The sequence below is a fragment of the Danio aesculapii genome, chromosome 4 (assembly GCF_903798145.1).
Source record: "Danio aesculapii chromosome 4, fDanAes4.1, whole genome shotgun sequence".
Taxonomy (NCBI): domain Eukaryota; kingdom Metazoa; phylum Chordata; class Actinopteri; order Cypriniformes; family Danionidae; genus Danio; species Danio aesculapii.
In genome coordinates this window covers 59655040-59665908 of record NC_079438.1, presented here as the reverse complement: position 1 = coordinate 59665908, position 10869 = coordinate 59655040, and the positions used below count along the sequence as shown (strand labels likewise).

The following is a 10869-nucleotide window of genomic DNA, read 5'->3' as shown; positions in this document are numbered from 1 at the left end:
TGTGTGATTGAGTGTGTGACTGTGGGTGTGTATTTGTGATTGTGTGTGTGACTGTGGGTGTGTATTTGTGTGTGTGTGTGATTGTGACTGTTTGTGTGCATGTATTTTTGATTTTATGCGTGTGACTGGGTGTGTACTTGTGAGTGTGTGTGTGTGTGACTGTGGGTGTGTGTGTGTGTGACTGGGTGTGTATTTGTGATTGTGTGTGTGTGTGTGTGTGTGTGTGTGTGTGTGTGTGTGTGTGTGTGTGTGTGTGTGTGTGGGTGTGTATTTGTGATTGTGTGTGTGACTGTGGGTGTGTGTGACTGTGGGTGTGTGTGTGTGACTGGATGTGTTTGTGATTGTGTGTGTGTGTGTGTGATTGTGTGTGTGACTGTGGGTGTGTGTGTGTGTGTGACTGGGTGTGTGTGTGTGTGTGTGTGTGTGTGTGTGATTGAGTGTGTGACTGTGGGTGTGTATTTGTGATCGTGGGTGTGTGTGTGTGTATGATTGTGACTGTTTGTGTGCATGTATTTTTGATTTTGTGCGTGTGACTGGGTGTATACTTGTGAGTGTGTGTGTGTGTTGTAAATCCTCTAGATGGCGAGTCCGAAAACACTGACGATGCAGTAGAGGTATTTATTCTCCCATCTGACTGTGCAGCTTCCTGAAGGAGAGCAGAGAATATAATATTTCATTATTGAATATAATATTTATTAACTTTTTATTAAGTAAAAATGAAAAACAAATGTTCAAGAGGCTGTGTAGGAATAATAATAATAACACAGTTTATTTATTGGATCTATTCTGTGCTTTTCTTACAGCTGAAGTATGAAAGATTATTGCTTTAATGGTCTATAATGTTATATAATGTAGTGTTTTTCATAGATATATACACTAGATATTGCATACGGACCCCGAGCATGCGTCAATAGCGCCGCCATATTTGTACAGGGCTCCCAGCACAAATGTCATTCAACCGCACTAGTCAAGACAGTGTGTCAATGAAGATGCTGGACTTCAGCGCTGTGTACGGGTGTAATAATGAGCAAACTAAGAAAACCGCACAAAGGCAGAACATTTCATCGGGAAGATTTCGTTATTTACGTTTTAGTAATATTGATGATAATGCAGTCACTAACTGCATTCACCATAAGGCAAAGTAGCACAAACTTACACTAAATGCTAGGCTTATGCTAGTTTTGTTGAATAAAATCAGCAAACAATGTAAATGCAATATGACAACAAGACGCTGCAGTGCTAGAAACTCGTATTATTGACTACGTTTACATGGACATCAGTAATCTAATAATAAGATTAAGACATTTACATGAGTTGTATGATCCCGTTTTACATGTTATAACACATAATTAGGTTAACGTCATTGTGTCACCGTGCTAGCCACATGGGTGTTTTATTGTTAATTTGCCGACTTTAACTGCAGTTCAGCACTTTCACTTTCATTCAGGAACATTTCATGCATGCCCCCCCTGACAAGCGAGATATTGGATGCGACTATGAACTGCTGGAGGAGTGTAGTTTCAATGGAAGTTCATACCGCACGCTGAATAGGAAAAAAATCCTGTGTCTGTGGTCTTCACTGACTCTGTAGGTGCAGATAATAGTGTCAGATAGCTGTGTGTGTATACACTATCCTGTCGCAAACGCGGTGAAAAGTCCTACATGAAGGTAATAGTTCGATTACAGTGTTTACATGTCTGTAATGCACTTTAATAATGCGTCTAATATCAGCGTACTCCACATCTTAATTACATTTCTCTTTAGTTCCATTATGACTTTAATCAGATTAAATTAATCAAAAATGGCTGTTTACATGGTCGACTCTTAATCAGAGTATTGTCTTCATCGCATTAAAATCGAATGATTGGTGTTCATGTAAACGTACTCACTGTCAGCTAAGTTTACGAGTCGTTCATAACGGAGATTCATTCACAAGTGAATCGCTCCCTCTGTCAAAATGAGAAGTGAAAGCAGGAGAGGAGGGGGGGGGGGTGTTTCAGGACACAGATTAGATCAAATTAAGCAGGAGGGAGGATAATACATCTCCATGCTCACAAACTCTGGCTCTGGATGGCCACAGTCCTCCGCTGCAGCTGGGTCCCGCATTCATTTCAAAGGAGGGCTACCCTGTACTAAAATGGCGGCTCTATTGACGCATTCCTTTCAATAGACAACAATAGTGTAGGCGACATCTAATGTGCTGATAAACTTCCTGTGAAAGGTTAATGCGACTGTTTTCAGTTTCATATGTTTGCTTTTACAGCATCGATGTTGTAACATAGCTCAAATGTAATCAGTTAAATAGATCCAAGCATTCATTTAGTTGTTAACGTGTAAAACGAGACGAAAAACCCTCTAAACACACGAGCCATCAGGAGAAAAAGGTGAGTGCTAAAACTATTATAAATACTGCGGTAAAATACGTCTCTATATTTTAAAGACATGGTGCAGAACAATGTCATTTACTGCAGTGCTTCTGGTGCATTCTGAGGGCCACTTTATATCGTATATCAGTCAGGCAGTGAAGATCAGCGGGTTTTAAAGGAATCAGATCTTAAGTGCTGTGATTGTATAATGGCAGGACAGTTCACCAGAGGACAAAATGAAAACTCATTCATATACACATTACAGTAGCACAGTTAAACCATTCATTGCATACTAAATACCATGTACGCCTCTAGGGGGCGAAGTGAGGACTATTATAAGGGCCCACGCTGTTTGGGGCCCTCAGAGTTGCTATAGAGGGCCTAATCAAACACAGCCATCACCAGAATTTTGTCATAGGGCCTGTACCAGCTAGCAGTTCCCTTGCTAAATACGTTTTGGATGTGATTTCTTGACTGTTGTAGCTGTAACAAATCATTCAGCGGAGTGATATGGTGCTGTAATGCGCTGCCGGAACTACTTTAGCTGTGCCTTTATCTGACAATAAATCTTAGAGTGCTCATCAGCCAATCAGAATCAAGCATTCAGCAGTAGTATAAGTGACAGTGATAGAGCGTTTCACCATCTGTGGTGTTGTCCCAGAAGCAGGAGGAGGCCGACTGAAGGCCAGCGCCGTTCTTCTGCATGATGATGCACGTGACTGAAGGAGAAACAGCAGATGATCAGCACAGTAACTGCAGCATATATCATGCAGCCCTTCTGCAGGTTTCTCACCGATGTATTTGAAGGGTTTGCCCAGTTTGCTGAGCTGCCCGAGACACTGCTCCGCCACGCTGGACGTCCATTGGCTCACACGCTTGTGTTCATACGTGTTTCTGCCAATCACCGCTTCTAGAGACTGAACACACACACACACACACACAGTTACCTCTTTAATTCTGTGTACACCATTTATCCTCTGAGTGAATATAGTCTGCCTTAACTAAACCTCTCAAATAAAGCACATTCATTCATTCATTTTCTTTCCGCTAGTCCCTTCGCCACAACTGAATGAACCACCAACTATTCCAGCATATGTTTTACACAGCGGATGCCCTTCCAGCCGCAACCCAGTATGGGAAACACTCATTCACTACTGCTGACTTAGTTCATCAAGTCCCCAATAGCGCATGTGTTTGGACTGTGGGGGAAACCGGAGCACCCGGAGGAAACCCACACCAACACATGGAGAACATGCAAACTCCACACAGAAATGCCAACTGACCCAGCCGGGACTCAAGCCAGCGTCCTTCTTGCTGTGAGAACACAGAGCTAGCCACTGTGCCACCCCTAATTTATTATATGTTATTCATTTTTATTTAATAATGTGTTCATTCATTTATTTACTTTAAGTATGGTCTTTATCCCTCTATATTAGTCTTGTTTATGTGAGTGTTACTGATTGTAGATCATGTAATTAGTTTTTTTTGTTTGATTGTTTTGCATGATAATGATAATAATACTGATATAAAACATGGGGACAGGAGAGCTGACACACGATACAATTGAAACGTAACTGGGAGACCTTTAAATGCAGATATTACTTTAAAAGTACTCTGATTAAAATACATAACTACTGTTACTTGTAATGTGTTAACCAGTTAGGTCGATAAGGGATACAGCTGCAAATACATCAATATAGCATCAATTTTGTAATACAACAACAATAATTCATATTTTTACATTAATATGAGGGTTGAGGTATGGGTAGACGTTATTGAAATACAATTAATGGTTAATTTAATAAATAATTCTCTGTATAATGCCTTTTTTTACATTGCTCTGAGGGGTTGGTTTAGAGGAGACGTTAATAAAATGCAATGTAATGGGTAATTAAAGAATAAGAATAACACTCGGTATATTTAGTGTTTTTAAATTATTGTGATAGTTGGGTTTAAGCTTGGGGAAGGAGTAGAGGTTAGTAAAATACAATTAACTGTTAATTTAATTAATAATATGAATAACTCTCGTTAACCTCCGGCCGCAGCTGTATCCCTTCTAGGAACAACCGCGTTAACCCCAACACTGTTCATAACACACTCAGACACTAAACACACAGAGAACACATTAAATAGACACTAAACACACAGAGAACACATTAAATAGACACTAAACACACAGAGAACACATTAAATAGACACTAAACACACAGAGAACACATATTAAATAGACACTAAACACATTAAATGGACGTTAAACCATCATCTGTGAGACAGAAACTCACCTCTTTCACGATGCTGCTCACTTCATCCACTATAAACGCGCTCTGGAAAACACACACGACAATAAACACAGGCGTAACAGCCGCCATATTACAGCACTATTAATATTTCAGACACTTACATATACACTTATTTAATATTACACATCTTTCTCGTCGTTTACCTCTTCTACTATCTGATCGTCGTCCATGTTTGCTCGTTGTTGTCGTCAGCCTGAGCGGTTGTCATGGAAATAATACGTCGCTTACGTTGTGACGCACAGAAAAAGTACGGCACGCGTGGTAAAAATGAAATTAATATGTAAATATAATAAAATAACCGCGTCTTAAAAATGTAAGGTATGAAAGTTAAATAAGTATGCATAACCACGTTGTTGCCAAAAATACAAACCTTATTTGAGCAGATTGAATGGTAAAAAGCTCGAAATTTACCCACCAATAAAGTTAAAGAAGTGACTTATAACATAATTAATGAATCCAGTGAAACAAATGTGTAGAGACTTTTTGTGAATTAGACGAGAAATCGAAAAACATTTAGTTTAATGCGTATATATATATATATATATATATATATATATATATATATATATATATATATATATATATATATATATATATATATATATTCCTAAATGTTTAGCTTTGATGTTAAATATATTATATTTATTTATAATTAATAGTATATATTAAATTACATAGAATACATTGCGTTTCATTAGGATTATAATCTGCTATATTTATAAATTAATTTTCAATGAAAAACGAGACCGGTAATATCTATGATTGACCGCTGGATATTGTTATATTGTTATCAATATTATTTAGTTTATACAAAATGTATTTTATTAATAATAATAGCTGCATCTTATTAACTTATATGTATTTTTTTGTATTATTTCGTTTTTGTAACATTATTTTTAATTAATTTTAGTTTAAAATAATAAATAGTATATAGTAAAATACATTACAGTTACTTAGGATCATAATAAACTATATTATACATTTATATAATGTAAATTGCTTTTAAATTAAAAAAACGAGACCGATTATATGATTGACAGCTCTGAATGACCAATGAAGGCGGCTCCAGAATGTCCCGCCTTTCGGAAGAGGGTTGACGTCAGGGATCTCCGCCCTGCTGCTTCCTCTTTCACAGTGGCCGTCGGCGTGAGACACCATGAAGGCGTCTGGCACAGTACGTAAAACTATTCTTAAATAATTTTACAGTCGCTTAAACTTCACAAATAAGACACAAAAACGTATATAAGACACCCAGTCGTGCACAACTGCGGCTTCAGCTGATCTGTGTGCATAATTGCTGCGTAAAATGCGCTTTGACGCGTTGATGTTGCGGAGAGCAACATGGCGGCTGGAGCATCTCCCATGTGCTGATCGACCACAGCACACAAAACATTACAACGATATTACGTTGTATAGTGATTTTGTGGTCACGTTTTAAATTGTCGGCGTGAGATTGTGCGCTTTAACTTGACGGTGGATTGACAAATGTATTTTAATGTCTCTCATCGTGATCCGTTCGTTTAACGTCAGGCCCAAAGCGTTCGTTTAGCAGCAATTCGCTTTAATAGTTTTGGTTAAACTGGATGTGTTGAGGATTTTCAAGAGCAATTCAGCTTGTTTTATTGTCGAATGACTTTAATAAGAGTTATTAGTATGGAAAACTTAATTTCTTGTATTGTAACACTCAAACCGACAATGAAAATAGGCAATTTTACTGCTAAAAAGAGTAAAAAAAAAAAAACCACACCAAACACAACAGAAGGTTTTGGATGAGATGTAAAAAGAACTAGTTCAACACACAGGAGCGGCTTTGGGACAAAACCCTGACAAATGTCTCTAATATATCATCTGAGTGCTGTCTTGCGGTGTATAAGCAGAATAACGCACTGCAGTCAGTTGAATTACTATAAAATAATGCACGTCTGAGCTGTTCCAGCCACTCTGCATCAGGGGTACAATTTTATTAACAGCACATTGTCAATTGTTTTATATTGTAGACTCAGTTCAGTGTTGAATCAATAGTGGGTCAGAAAATTCATGAGTTAAAGATATTCCTGCTTTTTTGAGGTCTTGTGAACTTTTAAATATTTAACAAAAGAAATGGCACTAGTTTAAAAATGCATTATGATCAGTAAATTATTTCAGTAAGTTTAAGCCGATGTTTGTGTATGAAGCGCTTTTAAAAACGTGTTTATCAAAGCTGTACAAGCATACACGGTTTAAAACTAAGGACTACTCTAATATAAGACTCTCACATGGCATTAAAAGCTAAAGATTATAAATGAACTTTAAGACTAGATTTAAAAGCAGAAAGGGTTTTGGTTAATAATTCCAAAGTTTTAAGGTGACCGCTTCAAAAGTACGATTTTTAACCATATCAAAGTGCCTTTGAGTGTACTATGTAATTATTTTAGTGATAGTCCATTTAGATATTTAAACACCAAGACTAAAATCCTAAAACATGGGCGTAATGCGTTCTCATTTGCATGTTTAGTTTCTCATCTGTACAGTGTGTGCTTAAACCTGTGTTGTGAGATGTGAAGTGTAATGTTGTTTTGGTGTGTTTGTGTCTCCAGCTTCGGGAATATAAGGTTGTTGGGCGTCTGTTGCCCTCCGTGAAAAACCCCGCACCTCCTCTGTACCGCATGAGGATCTTCGCCCCAAACCATGTGGTGGCAAAGTCTCGCTTCTGGTACTTCGTCTCCCAGCTGAGGAAGATGAAGAAGGCCTCTGGAGAGATCGTCTACTGCGGCCTGGTGTGAATGTTTTTCTTTCTGAAACTCAAACATGCTGATAAATGAGGCCTGAACTAGCTTTATATGCTGCTCTGAGGTGTAGTGATGGGCTATGTTTATCATTTGCAATACGCCGGTAAACAGTTGGCTCACGATTAAGAATTGTATTATAATTCTTCTGTGAAATGATTGATTACAGTAGTACAAGAGTGATAGTTTCACATTTTTGAGCCTGTTTACGAATACAGATTTACTGACTTAAATTCACCTCATAACAAGTCGAGGGGTTACAATACTTAAAGATTCCAGAAGCTGTGGTTCAGTCAGACGGTCTTCAATATGAGCTGATTTTAGAGGAAGCACACAGTGTTGAGCTCTGAAACTCACAGCTGGATTTTATACTTGTACGAGCACACAAACCCAAAGGTCATCTCTCCATCATGTCTTGCCCTTGCTATGTGTGCGCAAAGCAAACCGAACCTTGTCGCCTTTCATGGGCTGTGAATCAACGTGCCTCTGAAAGTGAATTCAAGGAGCCACATCTGATCCTGTCTTAATGCATTAATGAGAGTGTTGATTTCTCAGTTCATTACCTATTTAATCTTGAGTTGGCTTGTTTACTGCGCAGGTCTTTGAGAAATCTCCTCTGAAGGTGAAGAACTTCGGCATCTGGCTCCGCTACGACTCCCGTAGTGGAACCCACAACATGTACCGCGAGTACAGAGATCTGACCACGTCTGGAGCCGTCACCCAGTGCTGTGAGTTGCACACACACCCGTAGTTATTGAAATAATTGAATATTTGCCTATCACAAAGAGGTACAGGGAACCATTTGTGTGGACCCTTTTCATATTTCTGGTCTTCTCAGCAGCACAAGTTAGTTGTTGAACTTGAGATTTGTTGCAATGGATGATTTAATACATACTGAAAAACATATAAATGTACTTATGTAAAAAAAAATAGTCTGAGAGAAACTCATATGAGCCAGTCAGAGTAAGTCTCAATGATTTTCACTCATTTGTTGTGTTTTAGGCTAAACGTTTGCACCTTTTTTAGCCTGAATTGGATTTTGATCAGAATATTTATTAACTATTTCAAGGTGTCCGCAGGGTCTTAATGTCTTTAATCTCAAAGTTTTAGGCCTTAAAGTCTTAAATTTCCTGAAATTGTGTTGTAGGTCTGTTTTTAAACAGGTCTTATCTTACCTTTGTTCATGTAAAGCTACCCAATCTGGCCAACACTCATACAATCACAAACAATCCATCTAAATAAAACGTAACTTTTTAAGATTGTAATTTTTAACTCTAATTACCTTAATGATTTAGTTAATTTCCTTACAATAATACTTCAAAACGTTGTCCATGTATTTACTGCTGAGGACTGTAACCTGGACAGACTGTTGTGCACTGTCTATTATAGTTTTTAAAACCTTTAATTTATCTATCTATCTATCTATCTATCTATCTATCTATCTATCTATCTATCTATCTATCTATCTATCTATCTATATATATGTATACACATACACACACATGCATATATTATACGTGTGTGTGTGTATATATATATATATATATATATATATATATATATATATATATATATATATATATATATATATATATATATATATATATATATATATATATATATATATATATATTAGCATGATTTCTTGTAGTGTTTCTGACAATTTTCTTCATAATTTGAGTTATGAATTACAATATTGCAATACTAGGTATCGTGATCCTTCAGCTGGTGTAGTATCGTAAGATTAATTAAAGGTATCACAACAACCCTATTATATATATATATATTTAATATGCTTTTTTTTCACAATAAAAATAGCAATAGAAGCTGGCATGTCCTTAAACAAAAGCAAGCAATTATGTAATATAAATAAATTTGCTTTACACTGATTTTCCATTTTATTTTAAACATTGCTTTTCAGCTCATGTTTTTGGCTTTTCTCCTAATATAAAAATAAATTAAATGAATAAATCTCTTCAGGAATGTCATCTACAATATTTAGTTGGCGCAGAACTCCACAACACATTTACTACCCTGTGTAATGCGTTGTAGTCCGTGATGATCTGCACACAAACCCAAAGGTCATCTCTCCATCATGTCTTGCCCTTGCTATGTGTGCACAAAGCAAACCGAACCTTGTCGCCTTTCATGGGCTGTGAATCAACGTGCCTCTGAAAGTGAATTCAAGGAGCCACATCTGATCCCAAAGCGTGTTAGACCTGCACAACACATCACTTCCTCATCAATAATCATTAATGAATCCTCATCCTGTAGAAAGTGTACGTGAATAAAGTCGAGGAGGATCCACACTGTCTAGTTTAACATGAGTATAGCGTTATAATATGCTTGTTTACTCTGGATTTAAGGCCGGTTACTGAAAGATTAAGTGCATTTAAAACATTAGTGTATAATAAATAATGTTTATTAACTAATTATTTGCCTTTAATTTCTATGCTATTATAATTTAATATACTATGAAGACCATGCGGCGCCTGTTTGCATTCGATTATTCAATATCTGTGCCTACATATGCTTCTACACTTCAGAAAATCATAATACACTGAATTACTGTCCTGCTAAATCACCTCAATTAAGATCAAATACTCCGTTCTTTCCTAATCAAGCTGATTAGTGAAATATACATATATTATTTATTCATTGTGACATGCGTAACAGGTAAACCAGTGTGTGTTTGAGGAATTAATGCATGTGTATTAAAGTGTGTCAGTGTATTAGTGTGTTTGAGCTATTAATGTGTGTGTGTGTGTTGTGTGCTTCTGCTGTTAATGTTTTTGTATTAGTGTGTGTTTGTGCTTCATTTAAGTGTGTGTACTACATTAATGCCTGTGTGTGTGTGTTTAGATCGTGATATGGGTGCCAGGCATCGTGCTCGCGCTCACGCCATCCAGATCATGAAGGTGCAGGTCATCGCTGCCAACAAGTGCCGCAGACCCGCCATCAAGCAGTTCCACGTGAGTGTGTGTGTGTGTGTGAGATTTAATATTGAGGTGTGTGTAGGATGCAGTGTTTAATGTGTGTGTGTGTTGTTTCTGCAGGACTCCAAGATCAAGTTTCCTCTTCCTCACAGGGTTCTGCGCCGCCAGCACAAGCCCCGCTTCACCACCAAGAGACCAAACACTTTCTTTTAAAGTGTGTGTGCTTTTCACAGTACGGATCAATAAAAAAGACAGGAGTCAACTCTGTGTGTGTGTTTGTTATTTTGAGAGATTTATTACATGCAAAAGACAGAAGATTTGCAGAATTGTTTGAGGTAGCTTTGAGATCTTGTCATGATGGTTTAAACCAGTGCTGTGAAGATTAATCCTGATGTAATACAGAGGTTTATTTACAGAATGTCATTTATTTTTGTAATTCTGTATTGTTAATGTGTATTAGCATATGTACAGTGTGTATCTGTAAATATATACAGTGAGCAGG

The 10869-nt window shown here is 37.3% G+C and overlaps 2 protein-coding genes and 2 non-coding genes across 4 annotated transcripts; 3 read left to right on the top strand and 1 right to left on the bottom strand.

Moving 5' to 3' along the window:
• Positions 1-437: 437 nt before the first annotated feature.
• dynlt1b (dynein light chain Tctex-type 1b) lies at positions 438-4862 on the bottom strand. The gene is made up of 5 exons (XM_056455157.1): positions 4810-4862; positions 4649-4690; positions 3160-3283; positions 3008-3085; positions 438-646 (listed from the first exon to the last, which is right to left on the bottom strand). The coding sequence occupies exons 1-5, from the start codon at positions 4834-4836 to the stop codon at positions 576-578; spliced, it is 342 nt and encodes a 113-aa protein (XP_056311132.1). The 5' UTR covers positions 4837-4862; the 3' UTR covers positions 438-575.
• Positions 4863-5750: 888 nt separating this feature from the next.
• rpl18a (ribosomal protein L18a) lies at positions 5751-10629 on the top strand. Its single transcript, XM_056456290.1, has 5 exons — positions 5751-5840; positions 7243-7422; positions 8030-8159; positions 10294-10403; positions 10488-10629. Exons 1-5 carry the CDS (start codon positions 5823-5825, stop codon positions 10578-10580), a joined length of 531 nt encoding a protein of 176 aa, XP_056312265.1. The 5' UTR covers positions 5751-5822; the 3' UTR covers positions 10581-10629.
• Positions 7809-7945, top strand: LOC130224282 (small nucleolar RNA SNORA68). The gene has a single exon (XR_008837346.1). It is a non-coding gene; the product is annotated as a small nucleolar RNA SNORA68 (small nucleolar RNA).
• Positions 9494-9630, top strand: LOC130224281 (small nucleolar RNA SNORA68). Its single transcript, XR_008837345.1, has one exon. It is a non-coding gene; the product is annotated as a small nucleolar RNA SNORA68 (small nucleolar RNA).
• Positions 10630-10869: the final 240 nt, after the last annotated feature.

What these genes read in the sequence shown, in the direction of transcription:
- dynlt1b (XM_056455157.1), bottom strand. Translation starts at nt 4,836, where the DNA reads ATGGACGACGATCAGATAGTAGAAGAG. An exon ending in ACGATCAGATAGTAGAAGAG is followed by an intron (nt 4,691 to 4,809) that starts GTAAACGACGAG and finishes TGTGTTTTCCAG; the next exon opens with AGCGCGTTTATAGTGGATGA. An exon ending in TGAGCAGCATCGTGAAAGAG is followed by an intron (nt 3,284 to 4,648) that starts GTGAGTTTCTGT and finishes GTGTGTGTTCAG; the next exon opens with TCTCTAGAAGCGGTGATTGG.
- rpl18a (XM_056456290.1), top strand. An exon ending in AGATCGTCTACTGCGGCCTG is followed by an intron (nt 7,423 to 8,029) that starts GTGTGAATGTTT and finishes TTTACTGCGCAG; the next exon opens with GTCTTTGAGAAATCTCCTCT. An exon ending in TGGAGCCGTCACCCAGTGCT is followed by an intron (nt 8,160 to 10,293) that starts GTGAGTTGCACA and finishes GTGTGTGTTTAG; the next exon opens with ATCGTGATATGGGTGCCAGG.